Consider the following 19,399-nt stretch of genomic DNA (forward strand, 5'->3'; position numbering starts at 1 on the left):
CCCCCCCCCCCCCAATTCAAATATTGAAGGCCCATCTTATCTCGATGGAACCACCCCCACACTATAAGGACCAATGTAAGCCCCCCCTACAGTGTGGGGGTGGGTTCCATCGGGTTAAGATGGACCCTCAAGCCACCATGTTTAAATACAATGCAATTGGGTATGTATTAAGTCGCTTTTAGCCAAGAAGTTTTGCGCATATGAAATTAGGTGTACATAATAATACACTCCCATTGCTGCACTGTGTTCAAATATGGCTGCCAAGTAGGCGACTCAAGTAATAATGAGATATTAGTCTTCGACCCTAAAAATTAGCCTTTATTTTCATACACACAAAACCAAACTTGAAATATTTAAAACCTTTTACACATTTTCAAGCAAAATTTGATAAAACCATGCCTTGAAAACATTTTCAGGCAAAATTTGATAAGACTATAGCCTTGTAACCATTTTTGGGCAAAATTTGATGAAATCCACATTTTCGGGCAAAATTGTGAAAAACCATAATTGTAACATTTTGGGGAAAATTTGATGAAACGCACATTTTCGAGCAAAATTCGTGAAAACCATAAGACTATAGCCTTGTAAACATTTTTGGGCAACATTTGATGAAACGCACATTTTCGGGCAAAATTCGTGAAAAACCGTAAGTAAACCTTGTAAACAATTTCAGGCAAAATTTGATAAAACCATAAGACTATAGCCTTGTAAACATTTTTGGGCAAAATTTGATGAAACCCACATTTTCGGTCAAAAATAGTTAAAAACCATGACTACAGCCTTGTAAACATTTTTGGGCAATTTTCGATGAAAAACCACATTTTCGGGCAAAATTTGTGAAAAACCATAAGACTATAGCCTTGTAAACATTTTCAGGCAAAATTTGATAAAACCATAAGACTATAGCCTTGTAACCAATTTTGGGCAAATATTGATAAAACGCACATTTTCGAGCAAAATTTGTGAAAAACCATAAACATTTTTGGGCAAAAATTTGATGAAACCCACATTTTCGGGCAAAAATAGTTAAAAACCATGACTACAGCCCTGTAAACATTTTTGGGCAATTTTTGATGAAAACCACATTTTCGGGCAAAATTTGTGAAAAACCATAAGACCAGCCTTGTAAACATTTTCAGGCAAAATTTGATAAAACCATAAGACTATAGCCTTTCAAACATTTTCGGGCAAAATTCGTGAAAAACCATAAGACTATAGCCTTGTAACCAATTTTGGGCAAATATTGAAAAAAACGCACATTTTCAAGCAAAATTCGTGAAAAACCATAAGACTATAGCCTTGTAAACATTTTTGGGCAAAATTTGATGAAACCCACATTTTCGGTCAAAAATAGTTAAAAACCATGACTACAGCCTTGTAAACATTTTTGGGCAATTTTCGATGAAAACCACATTTTCGGGCAAAATTTGTGAAAAACCATAAGACTATAGCCTTGTAAACATTTTCAGGCAAAATTTGATAAAACCATAGGACTAAAGCCTTGTAACCAATTTTGGGCAAATATTGATAAAACGCACATTTTCAAGCAAAATTCGTGAAAAACCATAAGACTATAGCCTTGTAAACATTTTTGGGCAAAAATTTGATGAAACCCACATTTTCGGGCAAAAATAGTTAAAAACCATGACTACAGCCCTGTAAACATTTTTGGGCAATTTTTGATGAAAACCACATTTTCGGGCAAAATTTGTGAAAAACCATAAGACCATATAGCCTTGTAAACATTTTCAGGCAAAATTTGATAAAACCATAAGACTATATATAGCCTTGTAAACATTTTCGGGCAAAATTCGTGAAAAACCATAAGACTATAGCCTTGTAACCAATTTTGGGCAAATATTGATAAAACGCACATTTTCGAGCAAAATTCGTGAAAAACCATAAGACTATAGCCTTGTAAACATTTTTGGGCAAAATTTGATGAAACCCATATTTTCGGGCAAAAATAGTTAAAAACCATGACTACAGCCTTGTAAACATTTTTGGGCAATTTTTGATGAAAACCACATTTTCGGGCAAAATTTGTGAAAAACCATAAGACTATAAGCCTTGTAACCAATTTTGGGCAAATATTGATAAAACGCACATTTTCGAGCAAAATTCGTGAAAAACCATAAGACTATAGCCTTGTAAACATTTTTGGGCAAAATTTGATGAAACCCACATTTTCGGGCAAAATTAGTTAAAAACCATGACTACAGCCTTGTAAACATTTTTGGGCAATTTTTGATGAAAACCACATTTTCGGGCAAAATTTGTGAAAAACCATAAGACTATATAGCCTTGTAAACATTTTCAGCCAAAATTTGATAAAACCATAAGACTATAGCCTTGTAAACATTTTCGGGCAAAATTCGTGAAAAACCATAAGACTAAGCCTTGTAACCAATTTTGGGCAAATATTGATAAAACGCACATTTTCGAGCAAAATTCGTGAAAAACCATAAGACTATAAGCCTTGTAAACATTTTTGGGCAAAATTTGATGAAACCCACATTTTCGGGCAAAAATAGTTAAAAAACCATAAGACTATAAGCCTTGTAACCAATTTTGGGCAAATATTGATAAAACGCACATTTTCGAGCAAAATTCATGAAAAACCATAAGACTATATATAAGCCTTGTAAACATTTTTGGGCAAAATTTGATGAAACCCACATTTTCGGGCAAAAATAGTAAAAAACCATGACTATAGCCTTGTAAACATTTTTGGGCAAACTTTGATGAAAACCACATTTTCGGGCAAAATTCGTGAAAAACCATAAGTAAACCTTGTAAACATTTTCAGGCAAAATTTGATAAAACCATAAGACTATATATAGCCTTGTAAACATTTTGGGGCAAACTTGGATGAAAACCACAAAATTCGTGAAAAACCATAAGACTATAGCCTTGTAACCAATTTTGGCAAAAACTTGATGAAACCCACATTTTTGGGCGAAATTCATGAAAAACCATAAGACTCATAGCCTTGTAAACATTTTTGGGCAAAATTTGATGAAACCCACATTTTCGGGCAAAAGATGAAACGCACATTTTCGAGCAAAATTTGTGAAAAACCATAAGCCTATAGCCTTGTAAATATTTTCAGGCAAAATTTGATAAAACCCACATTTTCGGGCAAAATTTGTAAAAAACCATAAGACTAAACATTTTGGGGCAAAATTTGATAAAAACCACATTTTTGGGCAAAATTTGTGAAAACTATCAGACTTGTACACATTTTTTGGCAGAATTTGATAAAAAAAACACATTTTAAGGCAAAATTTGTTAAAAATCATAAGGCTACTGCACACGTTTTCAAGCAAGTTATTTGATAAAACCACTTTTTCAGGAAATTTTTTGTAAAGTCACATTTTTAGGCAAAACTTGATAAAACCATAAGGCTATTAATTATAGCCTGGTTTACTTTTTCAAGCAAAATTTGATGAAGCCACATTTTCAGGCAGTTTGATAAAGCCACATTTGGGGGGAAAAGTCCAGATCATGGTTTCTGTATATACAACTGATTAAGTAAAACATAACAGTTATGCAAAACATTAACATTTTTGATTAGAATCTGAGATGATTCATCAAAAGTAATATCTAAACCGACCTATAATCTTGTAATTAAAAACACCATTGCAAGTAACAAATTTTAGTTTTAAATTTGGTCTGTTCATCCTGGTAAGGTTTGTTCAATTTAGCAGGGCTACCAATCGTGCAGGTCCCAGGATACCGGCCCCACGCGCTTTTCCAGATCATCGGGGCCTTTGCACCGCCCTCCCGAGCGGGTCAGGTCCGCCGCCCCAGGGTTACCTAGGGCAGTCCCCTACCTTACTAAGGCGGTCCGCTAGCCGAAAAGACTAGGGACTACTTCCGTTGGTCAACCATTTGTGATAACATTGGCCCTCCTAAGGAAAGGAGCCCGAATGCACCTTTAAGATCAACCACCCAGCGGCCCGAGCCGGAAGTAGGACCCCACCTGCCACGTGCAAGTGTCCAGGTCCCTTTAATCTTTGAAGTTGCCGCACCACCAAGGTAGCGCAAACAAAAAACGCGTATGTGCTTGTTATTTGCAATGGTGCTCGTATTTACAAGATTACGGGACTTTTCAGTTATTATTATTGATGAATCCCCTCAGATTCAAATGTAAAGTGTAATGTTTTTCATACCTGTGGTTTTTTACTTGTTCATGTGTATAAAAAGTAACCCCTTTCTAGTAATTTGGGTCCAAAATAGGTACACAATGTGTCTTTTCTACATCTAAACTGTACAGTAGTGCAATAACAACCCACTATACACTAACTAGAAAAACATAGAAAATCAAACTAAGATAATACCTACAATGAATTTGTTAGTAATAGGTTTGATTGCAACAAATAGCTAGGTTGTTACACAGATGAACAGCTAGGATGCCTTGATGATACTGATGTTTCATACGTGTTGCTTCCTTTGTACCATGCAGCCTTTCAAGATGTCAGTAGGGTTGATTCCCTCCATACTTGTTTGTAGGAACTACTGAGCAAGGAAAGATAAAGTAAACAGTTTATATGCAATTGCAGGCAAACAATTCAGTGCAAAATCTATGGCCTCCTCCCAAGTGATATCAGGGTTTTGTTTTAGTGTTTTTGTTTTAGTGTGATAAGTGACCAGTATTACTCATCTGTGTGGGGGGTTCAAAGTAGGTTGTAGTACTCTGTGAGGAAATATGACTAGTACTTTGTATTACCTCCTTTTCATCATCTATTCAGGGGAGGTTTTCGCTTGAATTAAATTTTAAAATCAATCACCACTCTAAAAATGTATTGCATTGATTGATGCACCTTTTGACTGCTTAAAACAGCTTGACATAAAAACACAACTAAGGCCTGTCAATTCAGACAAGACATAAAACTGATTTGACTTCTGTACAAACAAGAGCCACCACTTCTGCACAATTATTCCAGATCTCAATGGACCGGGTTAAAATTAAAAGTTTGTTTTATGGGGATTCACCTTTTACTGGAGAGTGAAGCTCTTGTATCAGAGGCTGGTCTTGGACATCTACTTGGTGACGGGAAGTTGCAATGGAGATCCCGAAGCTTGACTGCAACACACAAAAAATTCACAATTCGCAACATTTAGATTTGTTACACACATTATCCATCGGTAAAACAGCTAGATACAATTATTTTTTCAATACATTTGTTTTCTATACTTTCGATCACAAATATATGAAGACAAAACATTGAAAACACAACAGCAGTGTATTGATTGGCTGTGCTCACGCACATTAGGAGTATTTTTGACTGGTGCAAAATGAAGCAACAGCAACTCAGGGGTATGCCAAATGCTGGGAACAGTTCTCTTAAGGGGTGCTGATGATATGAACTTTATTGATCAGTCATGCCAGTTAGCTTTCAGAATAAAATATTTATAGCACATGACATAATCATTTATTAACAAGACTAAGATTTTGTGTCGTTTAATTGATGGAAATTTGCATCGGGGATGACCACGTTTTGATCATCGAAAACGCATTGCTGTCCTGTCAGTATCTGTGCACACAGCACAAACGTGTATGTCTGGTTAACGGCTTAGCTATGGGCTAGTTTTTCGTTATCTCACAAGCACTGCAATGCACAGCCAACAACTGCTAGCAGGTGCCTTTAAAAGATCACATAAAGGCAGTGGACACTATTGGTAGTTACTCAAAATAATTATCAGCATAAAACCTCACTTGCTAACAAGTTAATAGGGAGAGGTTGATAGTATAAAACATTGTGAGAAACATCTCCCTCTGAAGAGACGTAGTTTTCGAGAAAGAAATGATTTTCCACGAGTTTGATTTCGAGACCTCAAGTTTAGAATTTGAGGTCTCGAAATCAAACATATGAGAGCACACAACTTCGAGTGACAAGGGTGTTTTTTCTTTCATAGTTATCTCGCAACTCTGCCAACCAATCAAGCTCAAATTTTCACAGGTTTGTTATTTTATGCATATGTTGAGATGAGATGACTGGTCTTTGACAATTACATAGTGTTCACTGTCTTTAATGGAAGGGTATGTTTTCTGTCAGCATTACAATTTACGCGATTCCATACATTAAATTTTTTTCAAGCATGTGTCGTTAAGGAATGTTTCGGCCTGGCAAATGATTGAGTGGCGGATTTCTTTGGGATAAAAAAACTGGCAATAGCTGGTAAAACTGGCACCCCTACACTTTGTACTAACCTTTATACAATGATTGCTGGTTGATCACTGCTCCCATGTTGAGTGTTTAGGGTCATCCCTGGCTGCTAGGTAAGAACACAGATTGTTGGTGCTGTTGGTACATGTGTCTTCACTAAACACAAGGAGAGAAAAAGGAGGAAATAATTCAAACTCATGGTGACAAAAAACCTCATCAGGGCCCTATTTCATGGCTCTGATTACCGCTGAAATCTGTGCTTTTGATCAACATTTTCTGCTGATGTGCAAGCGCCATATTTCGGCGCTAGCAGTGTACCTTGGAATGCCTACTAGTGTGGAGTATGCACGCACACAAGCCAAAACTACCAGCTCATCATCATTCTCTGTGGTCCATCAAGGGGGACGTAGAGCCGCCCAAACCAATCGATTTGTTGCAGACTGCCAAAACTGTGTGCAAGTCCGGTGAGCCATGGTCCACTTCTAGCTGGCGCAACAAGGTGCTGCATTGTCCCCCTCGGGGTCTCTTCCAAGCTGGGCCAGGACGAAGTCCCCCCTCAAGCGTACATGCTCAGCTTGAGGGCAGTCATTGAGGGCTCACATTATCAATTGGTACATGATGATCACATCGCCAGTGTAGAACTTCGACATATTATCGGAATAGTTTCTTAGGTGTGAACTCGTTGAGAATATAGTGAGGGACAATTCTGAATCTGAATTATTGGATAACTTTCCGTATGGCGCCACCACTTTTTCACTCATTTTTACAAAAAGGGATATGTCAATCAGGTAAATTAGATACTATATTATTTTATTTCGAATGAAAAAGTGGTGGCGCCATACGGAAACTTTTCCGAATTATTATATAGTCGGCAAATCATCCTTTCAGGAAACATCACACCACTTTGAATTTGAATATATGAAAGGAATTTCAGCTGCTCAAGTCAAAAACAAAGAAAATTGTAGTCAAATTTGTGTTCGCATTGTTAAGAACCTTTACTTTTATACCCAGGACGTCAGTGCAGTGGCACTGTCACTGACTGACGTCCTGCAGGGCTAGTCAGCTCCCAGTGCCCTGCTTGTGGAGTGGGTCACTTGGGGGCTTGCCCCCAGGTAAACGACGTCACTACGAGAGCGGTGAGTGGTCGTTCGTTTAGCTCATTGTCAGGGGCTCACCCGAGTGAGCAACGCGGGGTAGACCTGGGGAAGCTAAACGCACCCATAGAGCAATGTCAAAAATTTGCTTTCAAATTTTGCGCCGTCGTAGACTAATTTATTTTTTAATAGTTCTTTAATTTTCCACACAGATCCATACCAACTCACCCTTTTAATTTTTGAACATTCAAGCCATTCAGTCGTCCGTGAACACTGGTAAAAGAGAGAGTCGTCCACCGGGAAAACGAGGTCATCAGTTCAGGTAAATTTGTCTTGTATTAATGGCAGGCGGCAAGCTCGGTGTGGTGGTGCCCGGGCAGTATTATTGGATTAGCGCGCTCGTTCATTGAAAACGGTTTGCACTGGTAGCCTGTTTATAGTGACGTCAGTATTTTTGCCATGCCATGGGTGGGGTACAAAATAAAATAAAACTAAATCCAAAACAAAATAAATAAAAACACGATGTTTTGTTTATATTTCTGTATGACGAGCGGTCGGCGAGTTTTTTTGTTTGTAATTTTGGTTAAGTTTTTTTTTAAATACACGGTGTTTCTCTGAAAGATTACTACGGAGCCTTTGAAGGGACACATTTAGAGAGAAGTAACATTCTTTTCATGACTTTCAGCCTACATCTCAAAAGTTTGACGTGGTACAAGTCATAATTTTGAATTATAATCTCATAAATATAATGTACCGTTACGCATGTCATAGTTGCCCTTTGCTAAAACAAAAATCAATGCAGGGCGCTAATCTGTCTAAAAAATGGGCCGGGGGCGTGCGTTATAGTCGGGGTCAGGGGCCCGCTTTAGGGCCCGGAAAATTGTAAGGTCGTAGAATGCTCTCTGGTGCATTCGTCCTCTTTAGAGACATCTTTTGACTTATTCATTTAAAATAAAATTATTTTAAAAGGTAATACAAAAAATGCAAGTTCTTCCAAAATGGTGTTGCCACCTTTTTTGCTGTGATATGCCGAGTCTATAAGGGGTGATTTGCATCAGAAGTTGTAATTTGGGGGATCACTTTTAGCCATTTGGTGCACCATTTTGCTATGATGTTGGTTGTTGTATCTGAAAAACAACTCAATAACAGCTTTGTATACATTTTTTGCACATTCAATGCTCAGACGGCGTTTCGTCCCAGTCATCGACAAGGGCGGATTTTTATATAAATTGTTTTTTCGGAAGGGGGGGTGATTTGGGCAAAGTCTTTTTAAGATGGAGCATGTGTGCGCGGAACGCGAAACCTTTTACAGCGTGGGGGTCCGAGGAAATCATCAGATCAGATGAAAAGTTGCATGCCTGTTTGGTAAGGTCTTTTCATGCAAAGATATTTCAAAACAAATTTGCTTTAAAGGGAAGGTACACTGTTGGTAATTGTCAAAGACCAGTGTTCTCACTTAATGTATCTCAACATATGCATAAAATAACAAACATTTGAAAATTTGAACTCAATTGGTCATCGGAGTTGGGAGAAATGATGAAAGAAAAAACACCCTTGTTGGACGAATTTGTGTACTTTCAGATAGGAATAAAAGACTTCTAGCTAGAAGTCCTTTATTAATATTATTTTAGTGAGAAATCACCTCTTTCTCAAAAACTACGCAGAGGGAGTCGTTTCCCACAATGTTTTATACTATCTTCAGTTCTCCAACGGTAGTTAAAAGTCAGTTTTTAAGTTAATATTTGTTTTGAGTAATTACCAAACGTGTACCTTCCCTTTAACATGCATTATCCAAACATTTGAGACATCCACGAACACCATGTTATCACTATCAGAACACGCTAACAAATAATTAATGGTGTGACTTTTCAACCATATAATATAGTCTTTCTCAAAGGCTAAAAAGAGAAAGACTCTCCTTTTGGGTCGAAACTTCAAATCATTAACTATCTTTTGCATATTACATGCTATGGTCGATAGCAGTTTCAAACAGCTATTTACTATTTTCCGAAATCAAAACTTATCACACAATGATTCTCTTTAAGACAAGACACAATAGGATAGTTGATCTTCATCATTCTTGTAAGATTTCTTACTCATTTTAATTGTATAAGTTATGCATTTATCTATTCCTTTCCAGTGTTACCAATACAACAGTAAAATCAAATAGGCAGTACTGCAACCATTTCATTCGTACAAATAAAACCAAGACATAAAAACAAGACTTAAAATATATTTTACGACATCAAATCTATCCGTGTACCACACTGGTATGAAATTATTTCCATAAATTCATAAAAACAAATTAATAAATGCAAAGGTCGTACTCAAGTCAGGCATGATATCTGAGAAAAAGTATAAATATTTCATTAAGTGAAAGGGCTGACCTAATTCTCATGGCATATTGGTTAAAAGCACCAGACTAAAGTTGTTGGTTCGTGTCCCAGTCATGACAATTGTGTCCTTGAGCAAGATACTTTACCATAATGGACCCTTCCCATGAAATATGCTAATTACATTCACGCATGCGTACAGACCCTGTTGGTTGGCAAACGCCATAGAGTTTTGCACACAGCAGACGCGCAATCGCGTCTGTGTCAAGCAGCCATTAGCCATGTACAAAACAGCGGGATTTTCTCTCATATTGCCAACCAAAATGTTAGTGCGCACGCGCTGTGTGCAATTTACATATTTCATGGGAAGGGTCTATTGCTTTTTCCTTCAGAAGCTGTAAGTCCGTTCTACTACAGTAGCATTGGTAGTTCACGTAAAAGCTTTGAACGATTTTAATCTCTAAGCTTTCCTTTAATAAACTTGATCCACCCCCCCCCCTTCTAAAATAATTAAGAAAATATACACAGTGGTATTGTGATAGCTTTACCCTGTTATGTGGTATTATGATAGCTTACCCTGTTATAATATATCACATTTTTTCAGAATCCATCATTTGACAAATTATTATACGTTTTCCCAGTAATTTCTGGCAAATAAGCGGCCATTTTAAAAATTGTGTCATTCTACATGTATTATGAATGAAATTGATTGCTTCTCACAACAGTCATTCAATTTTATTTAATATGCAGCAAATGTTCTCTTGTGTCAGGCAATTAAAAAGTTAAAGAGTTACACAAAGATTTTCAAAATGAACAGTAACTCTAGGGAAATCAGTATTTACCTGGTGCTCATCATGTGGCTTTAATTTTCAATAGTATCCTTTAAAGGCAGTGGACACTGTTGGTAAATACTCAAAAATAATTATAAGCATAAAACCTCACTTGGTAAAGAGTAATGGGGAGAGGTTGATAGTATAAAACATTGTGAGAAACGGCTCCCTTTGAAGTGACGCAGTTTTCCAGAAGGAAGTAATTTTCCACGAATTTGATTTTGAGACCTCAAGACCTCAAGTTTAGAATTTGAGGTCTCAAAATCAAACATCTGGAAGCACACAACTTTGTGTGACAAGGGTGTTTTTTCTTTCATAGTTATCTCGCAACTTCGATGACCGATTGAGCTCAAATTTTCACATGCTTGTTATTTTATGCATATGATGGAATACACCAAGTGAGAAGACTGGTCTTTGACAATTACCAAACGTGTACCTTCCCTTTAAACATTTTCTTTGTGTTTTCTCCCAAATATCAGTGTTTGAGCTATCTTTTGAGCTATCTTTTGTTGAGCTATCTTTTATACAAATAGGTGATATAAAGAGAGCTCATGTTTGTATTTGACTTGAGGAAAAAAAGTTATATAAAAAAGTACAAAATACAATCGGAAAATTATCTGTACATTTCATCTGGAACACCATTCTTCATTTCAACTTCAATTAGCAAAATTATAATCCTCCATAAAAACAAATATCCCTAATCCAAAGCAATTTTTAATCAAGACCTTATCCCACTCTCTAAAAATCGACTTAATAAATTAAAACAAAAAAGGTTGTTTAACCTAGGCCAGTGCTTTGTGGTCACCATTTGAAATCTAGTATGAAACCTTATCTGGGGTAAACTTGTCCCCAAACCTTACCAATGGCATTTGTGAATTAGATTTGAATATTGTCTGGTAAATGACTTGCTTATAAACACAAGTGAACGTTCAATCAAAATTCCTTGGACTACAGATAGTTGCTATTTCACACGACTTCAGGGCAAGCTTTTGCGTAAAGATAATGTACACCATCACTAGTTCTAAATCAATATATATGGAACAATGGTACCAGATTTTGCCCATCTGGGCCCAGTTTCATGAAGCCTGTATGCACAAAAACTTGCCAAGCACAAAACAAGTCTGGCTAAGCAAACATAGGTTACCAATCAGCACACCATACAGTTACAATTGCTGCTACTGGATGGTACCCAACTCATTTCTTGTTTAGCAAAGAATTTTGCTTAGCAGAAGACGTCTTCTGAAGACGAGCAGAAAATACTGTTCGAAATTTCGAGACCACACCGGCTCTTCTCAGAGTCAACACTCCCCTAAAAGAGATACTTAATAGCTGCTCTGTCTTTAGTCTGGGGAATCTATATCGTGTGTTCACTTGTGCTCAATCAAGTCATAGTTGTACCAGACATTTTTTCGAAATCTAACTTTCCAAAGATTTTACTAGCCATGGGGTCAAATTACCTGCAGTATCAACAGCACCAGTCAAAACGCTGGGGTTTAAAATTATATTGTACAAAAATAAATACTTTGGACTGTGAATAAAGTCTATTAATACATCTCTTAAATCTTATCTACAAACTCAAAAGGAATGAACCATTTTTGTTTAACAGTGAGCTTTTTTTATTACAGATCATCAAGATCAATATGTATAGGCATAGCCCGGCTTATCCTTCCTGCGAATGAGAACGCGTGATACAAATTTTGACCTCACAGGGCTGTTTTTGCAGCGAATAACTCGAAGGAGTTGAGCACAAGTCGAATGTGTTTGTTGCGAAATTGTAACGCCAAATTTGTATCGCGTGCGCACATACAGAAAGTATAAACCGGGCTTAAAGCTGGTGATATTTTGGCAAGCATTCTTTTCTTGAGCAAATCACACTGGCGACAAACAATAATGGTTTATTCCTCTGTTGCCTTTCTCACCTAATCCTGCCGTCCGATTTAATAAACTTTAAGTCTGCTTTAGGATCTGGCGACAGCGTACTCCATGACTGACTATAGCATGCCTTAAACTGTTTACAATCCGATTGTTTGGTAGCATTAGCTGGTGAGACGCAGAATCCAAGAACAGACCAGTGCTGACCTACGACCTCATCCACCCATTCATGAAGCCCCGCCCCGAGAAGATGAGCCTTTTTATCTGCCTCTTCAATCAGAGGGGCCGAGTCCGTTAACTGGAAGAGTGACTTCATGCTAGAGAAGTCCTTATCGACGTATTTATTATTTGGCACGCCAGAGTTGAGCCTGACCGCATCGGCCTGGAGGATAGCCTTCCCACTATTAAAAGCGAGCGGGACGATCAGAAACTCTATTTCAGCGACTACCATCCATTGATACAACAGCTTGATGTACCATTTTCCAGGGCGAAGCGGTTTCTTAAACGGGGGACTGTGATGCGTTTCCTCCTTGTCGTGGTCGACAGTCGTATCGAATGATGCAGCCACGTGATTGGTTGGATCGATCCATGAGATGGTGACTAGGACCTGCTCACCAGGCTTCCATTTTAGGAAGACGATGGGGGAGTCGGTGGGACCCATGATGTTAGCAAAGTTACGCAGCACTCTTTCTTTCAGGTCGTACTCTGTGCCGACCTGTAAGACAATGAGACAACAGTCAATGATCTTTACTTGAGTTATGTCTTAGCAGTAGTTAGTTCCGAACCTAGGCTTTGGCACCAGCTTCTGTCATCATCATTACTTATTGAAATATTACACAACCAACGGCACAATGAGCGCCATAAGAGTGTCATGGCCGAGTGGTTAAGAGCATCAAATTCAAATTCTGAATTAAGTCATTGGAGTGTGGGTTTGATTCTTGGTCGTGACACTCGTGTCGTTGAGCAAGATACTTTACTATAATTGCTTGAACTCTCCACCCAGGGGTAAAAATGGGTACCTGCGAGGGTAGAGGTTGATTTTGTGTATGAAAAAGCCTTTGGAGGGCTATGATCATTATGATGTTTCTGATCAGCAGAGTTTGGGTTCGAATTCCCAGCCTTGACAATTGTGTCCTTAAGCAAGACCTTTAACCAATGCTTAGTCATCGGATGGGACGTAAAGCCGTTGGTCCCATGTGTGGTTGTGTTTATACGCAAGTAAAAGAACACAGTCCACTTATATTGAAAACAGAAGGGGTTCGCCCCGGTATTCCTGGCTGTGGCTGCTTAATGCGCCGTAGCACCTTGTAAACCCGTACAAGGTGCTAATAAATAATTGGGTCTCAGTATCCATCACTGCACTAACCTATCTTTCTGAAAGTTTGTACATACTCAGCGCCTTGAGTACCTTATTTGGTAGATACAGGCGCAATATAAGACTTTAATATTGTTATTGTGAAATGCACTGTATAAGCACTAGTTATAATTATTATATTAGGATGGATAGGAAAAGAGAAGAAATGTTCAGCTTTAGATGTGAGAGGAAACCACGCAACCAGGTAGGGACTGAAAACCCAATCCACATGCAAAGCTCCCTGAGGTAGAAATCGAACTGGTGTCTACAGAGGTGAAATACAGGGAAAGAAACCCTGCACTGAGCCAACCGGAACCCAATTAGTTCTGCCAGGGGTAAAGATCAATGAACAACTTTACTCTAAAACCTCAAACCAACCTGAAATTTCTGCAGTCTGGTACTCGGCCCAATATAGTTGGTAACTTTATATTCAGACGACTTGGATAACCAGACCTCCATGTTGTCACTGGTACCCTTGGGTGTCTGACCTTCCACGGTAACCACTAGACCTCTAAAGTCATCATTGTGCAGGTACATAGTGACTTCTTTAGGGGAAGATTTGATGCTGTAGGCACAATGGTCATCATATGGCTGGCCCTTAAAATCAAACAACAAATAAAATATGATCATTTAAAGAAAGATTTAAAAATCTTGGTTTGGTTAGAAAATAGCAAAAATTACAAGTGTGTAAATGAATCTAGACCAGTACTTGAAAGTATGAGCTTTGGCCTACTTAATAAATAGCCACAATTACACATGGTAATATTAACTTGGTGATGCTTCATGTTCATTAAAGGAAATCATGTTGAATCCATTGATCTAGTTATATATTTGAAAAGGTAGATCAATCACATGTGTACATGTGGTATAGATCATCGATTCTGTAAGGACATGTTTAAAGACACTGGACACTTTTAGTAATTGTCAAAGATAAGTCCTCTTACTCTGTGTATCATGCACAAAATAACAAAAGTTGAGCTCAACTGGTCCTAGAAGTTACACTTGTCACACGAAGTTGTGTGCTTTCAGATGCTTGATTTCGAGACATCAAATTTAATTCTGAGGGTCTTGAAATCAAATTCAAATATTTTAGTGGAAAATTACTTCTTTCTCAAAAACTATGTTACTTCAGAGGGAGCCGTTTCTCACAATACTGTCAACAGCTCTCCATTGCTTGTTACCAAGTAAGTTTGTATGCTAATAACTATTTTGATTAGTTAACAATAGTGTCCAGTGCCTTTAAGAGCTTTATGATAAGATATATAGAATCGGTTGGTGGAAACACTGGTGATATATTTTTAGTAAATGGTTGAGAAACTGCTGTCATACGCCCACAATTTTTGCTACTTCCGCCTCCAAACTCTGACTTACATTCAGTCAAATCTTACAAGGAACGTATAAAAACCAAAGATACCTGTTACAAGAAAGGTATAAAAAAAACAAAGATACTTGTAACAAGGAAAGTATAAAAACCACAGATACCTGTAACATGGAAAGTATAAAAAACCAAAGTTACCTGTTACAAGAAAGGTATAAAAAACCAAAGATACCTGTAACAAGGAAAGTATAAAAACCACAGATACCTGTAACATGGAAAGTATAAAAAACCAAAGTTACCTGTTACAAGAAAGGTATAAAAAACCAAAGATACCTGTAACAAGGAAAGTATAATAAACCTGTGCAACCAGTTACCTGTGCAACTAAGTTGATATGAGCAGCCATCAGTCTTATGAATGACTGGTAAACAGTCAATGCTACATCACTAGCTATGGTAGAGCTGTCCTCGTAGTGATACAAACTCTGCCAGTAGGACCGATCTCCCGGGGTACCAACAGGATAAGAGCCGTACAGCCAAGAGTCTAACTGGTTGATAACAGCTTGGTTTATGATTGGTTCAAACTTGCGGGCAAAGTAGGCCGGCCGATTAGGCTGTACAAGAGAGAAGGAAATATATATATCATAATTTAAATTTTGAAAAACTTTTTATTTTAATAATTCATGAAACTCTTGTCAGAAGAATAAAGTGGTTGATAATATTTTGTAAGTGTCTAGCTGAAAAACATACGGCAGAGCAATGAATTAGACCTCTGTATTAAGGAGGCTTGTTGAACTACTGGCATACACTTTCTGATGCCCCAAGAGTTAATTCAAGGCTTTTTAGAAACAGTATTCACAGTTCTACAGAAGTATACATATAATATAAGTCTATTTTTGAAGCCATTAAAACACAGTAAGTACAACCCTGTTGGCAAGTCATTGCATCACATGCATGCATGTCAGCTGAATGCCCAAAGTTTCTGCTACTTCCGGCACCATGGCAGGCATACATTTATGTGTAACTTGAGCTTGAGCCCAATCTGACGTTTGGCAAAATAAAGGCTCAGGTAAGGACTGAAAACCCGATCCATATGCAAAGCTCCGATCTGAGTTTGGATTTGAATAGGGGTCGAAAGAGGTGAAGCAGGAAAAGAAACCACTGAGCCAACCTTAGCGTTAGCCTGAACATATGGCATCTCCAAGCCTTGTGAATTATGCCAGAGATCTGCTGTTGATCCCTCTACATAATCACCTTTGACCTCATATCATTTCACATGTCCTGTGGTTCTGGAGATTCGCAGTTAAATCTGACATACATGTGAATACATAAAAAGCCAATACCTGTTCTTATCCTTATCCGGGGACAGGGGATCAGTCTAAGCCAACCTAAACTCCCGGCTGATCCCCATCTTGTTGATTGTTTACCTTGGTTTTATATAAATCTTCTGGTTTGAAGTCATTCGGAGAGCACCCACACCAGTCTACAATGTGCTTGTATTGACACTGACATCCAAGCTTGCGTTTCCAGTTTGTCACTCGGAGATTGTTATCCACAAAGGTCTTACATAGTTCACTGTTCTCAAGAACTGTATGAAAAAATGACTGCAATAAAACAATGTAAAAAAATATTATTTATTATAAAATACTCAAAGGTTTGTAAGATGTATAACTTTCGAGAAAGACTCTACTATGGTTAAAAACTTCACACCATTTGTACCACAGGTCCTTTTGGTTAGTTAGCAAACTGCAAATAGCAATACTTTCTCTGAGTACAACTTTGGTCAAATTAGGAGAGAACCTACTCATTTTAACCACATCTAAATGCAATCATTAACGCTGAGAAATAATGCTTTTCATCATAAAAATTCAGACTTGGAAGGCCACACGGAGGCCACTACCTCTGCTGCCTTTTGTCTTGGACTTGTCGCCCCAAAATTTCCCAAAGATTGAAAAGATTTCCAAATGAAAGAGCCCTTTTCAAAATAAACATGGCATTGTCCTCTAAAAGATGAAATTCCAGGCCTGAAACCAGGACATCATAAATCAACTTTGGCCTAAACATTTAAGACACAATCGGTAGCTACACATAAAAAAGCACCTTCACATTGCGACTTTAGGATTGTGATTATGTACAGCAGAACATCATGTTATACCATCAGCAGATTAAGTCAAAACACACATGTTTCTAGTACTAGGTTACACTTAAATAAAATGAACATGTACATTGAACTTGACCCTGAGTTTATCCAAATCCACTCACTGAAGATAAACAGCAAGAGTCCAATGGGATTATTGGTGGGTTTTTTCAAGGTCAGATTTTATATAGCAACAGGTATTAATTTTGATGTAGATTTACTTTTCACCTTCGGAGTCCCTATGGGATTGTATTTTTGTGTGCAAAATAAATTACTATTTAATGTTTGAGTCAGTAAACAATTTTGTCTGAAGGCTTGTGAATGAATCTGTACTTATAAGACCTTACAGTTTGAAGTTAACTCTGTTTGAGAGGAAGTACAAGTAAGTAAACCATGTTAGCAGAATTTCCAATGGTTTGTGACACCTGAAACCTACCACATTCTATAGGTTGAAGGCCCAGTCACTCTGGCCTCGATAGCGAGAACCAAAGCGAGAACGATAAAAATGAACGCTCTCGATTGGTTGAATTGCTCCACGCAGAATACGCCCACGCTTATTCAACCAATGGAGGGCATGCATTTTTATCGTTCTCTTTTTTGTTCTCGTTATCGGGGCCTATGTGACCAGGCCTTAAGTCCAGAGTTCCACAGTGCTATGTAATTGGGCTCTATCTTGCCATACCCTCATAAAGAGATTGTCACATTGTATTTGAAGTGACTTCCCAACGAGCACCAACAGTCCTTCACTTCATTGTTTACAAAGCAGGCAGTTTATCAAATTTGAATGATCACTTAACTAATTTAAGTCGACGTAGAGTTCAACACACTGAGGTGTACCACAAGACCTACCTCACCCTATCACAACAAGTTATTGTATGTGGTTAGTATGTGTGCCTACTACTGCCTTGTACAAATACCACGTACAAGTTTGTAATGTATAAATAAATCAGCTGGAAATATACATGTTGCCCCTTTGCAGGCTTTGGATTCAATTATAATACTTATAATAATACCCTTTGGGAATGCCTACAAAACAGGCCTTGCTTATTATGCAGGCCACTAGAAGAAACAAGGAATGCCTAGGATTGTGTGAAAATTGTGTGATTTTTCTCTCAAGTAGTGCAGGAGTAAAACCTGCTGGCATACTACTCATGTGGGATTAAAAACTGTGACCCCCACATTGTGACCCCCACATTTTATTGCAGGGCCCAATGTCGTAGCTTTGCTTATACCATAATCAAACAATTGGCCCTTACCGAAACTGGGAATTCCGAGCTTACGTCAAGCGTATTTCACTGGTTAGCAGTAAATTGTTGCTTAGATGCGTACGTACTCTATGTTACTAGGCAATCTTCGCTTTTACACAGCTAGCACTGAAAATCGGCGCTTGCTCACTAAAGTGGAGAACAATGATCGTAAGCGCAGAATTTGTGGATAAGCAGAGCCATGAAATAGGGCCCACATGTCTTAATTCACACATTTTCTAGCAGATATCTCAACCACTAGCCCAACAATCGTGCCCTCAAACATTTAGAACCAATTACAGACACCCAAAAAAAGTGCACAACTAAGTGTATGCACACATTGGTCATCAAATTGGATCCCACTTTTAAATGCACTCTATATAAGAGTGAACAAAATATGACGACTTGTTCAAATACCTCAGCAGGAAGAAGTGTGTATTTGTACATGAGCTTCAAACCAGTCAGTAGCTCATTTGTTGACATAATCAAGTACTCCACAAACTGTCGATTGATAACGATCCAATCCGATCCGCCGTCCAGCGTGATTCCTAGAGGGAGTTGACGATCGCCCAGACGCCACATGTGTGTGTCACACTCGAAGAACGTCTTATCTAATCCCTGCTTTTTAATGAATCTGGCGGGAGGTAGAAAGAAAACAGGATCAAGAAAACAGCATTAGAAACTGTAGGATTTGAAACTTTGCATGATGGAATTAGTACAGCTTATGGTGTGTCCGAGTTGGCGGCTACAGCTAGGGCTACAGCTAGATTTCCACATCATCATTCGTTGAGGTATAGGACGTTCTCAGCAACACCCTTAGCAACAGCCGTAGCCGTTGCTGTAGACGCAACTTCGGACAAGGCCCAAGAGAGGTTGGCAGTACACCAATAGTGAATATCTTTTTGAGTAGTACATAAGCAGCAACAAGCAACAAGGTCCAAGCATTCTCCTGGAGATGGTCAGAGCATACTGATTGAATCGTTGAGTCATTAACCACTGGTTCTATTTAGAACCCAGTACAACTCAAAGATATTCTCATTGTGTAAT

At 38.2% G+C, this 19,399-nt stretch overlaps 1 protein-coding gene and 1 long non-coding RNA gene across 4 annotated transcripts in view; both read right to left on the bottom strand.

Annotated features, from left to right (window-relative positions):
• Window positions 1-3,968: 3,968 nt before the first annotated feature.
• On the bottom strand, window positions 3,969-7,637 carry LOC139943686 (uncharacterized). 2 transcript variants are annotated; one of them, XR_011786876.1, is made up of 4 exons: window positions 7,496-7,637; window positions 6,218-6,329; window positions 4,999-5,089; window positions 3,969-4,518 (listed from the first exon to the last, which is right to left on the bottom strand). It is a non-coding gene; the product is annotated as an uncharacterized lncRNA (long non-coding RNA). The 2 variants fall into 2 exon arrangements; XR_011786875.1 differs by having other exon boundaries at window positions 3,969-4,521.
• A 1,705-nt stretch (window positions 7,638-9,342) lies between these two features.
• LOC139943667 (xylosyltransferase 1-like) overlaps window positions 9,343-19,399 on the bottom strand; it is a 68,103-nt gene continuing 58,046 nt past the window's right edge. For both annotated transcript variants that reach the window (XM_071940402.1, XM_071940401.1), the window contains 5 exons: window positions 18,770-18,986; window positions 16,399-16,575; window positions 15,349-15,585; window positions 14,035-14,253; window positions 9,343-13,017 (listed from right to left, as the gene is read on the bottom strand). In XM_071940402.1, the coding sequence (XP_071796503.1) occupies window positions 12,346-13,017; window positions 14,035-14,253; window positions 15,349-15,585; window positions 16,399-16,575; window positions 18,770-18,986 (1,522 nt within the window). In that variant the 3' untranslated portion in view covers window positions 9,343-12,345. The remainder of the gene's footprint in view (window positions 13,018-14,034; window positions 14,254-15,348; window positions 15,586-16,398; window positions 16,576-18,769; window positions 18,987-19,399) is intronic.

This window comes from Asterias amurensis, chromosome 11, assembly GCF_032118995.1.
Source record: "Asterias amurensis chromosome 11, ASM3211899v1".
Taxonomy (NCBI): domain Eukaryota; kingdom Metazoa; phylum Echinodermata; class Asteroidea; order Forcipulatida; family Asteriidae; genus Asterias; species Asterias amurensis.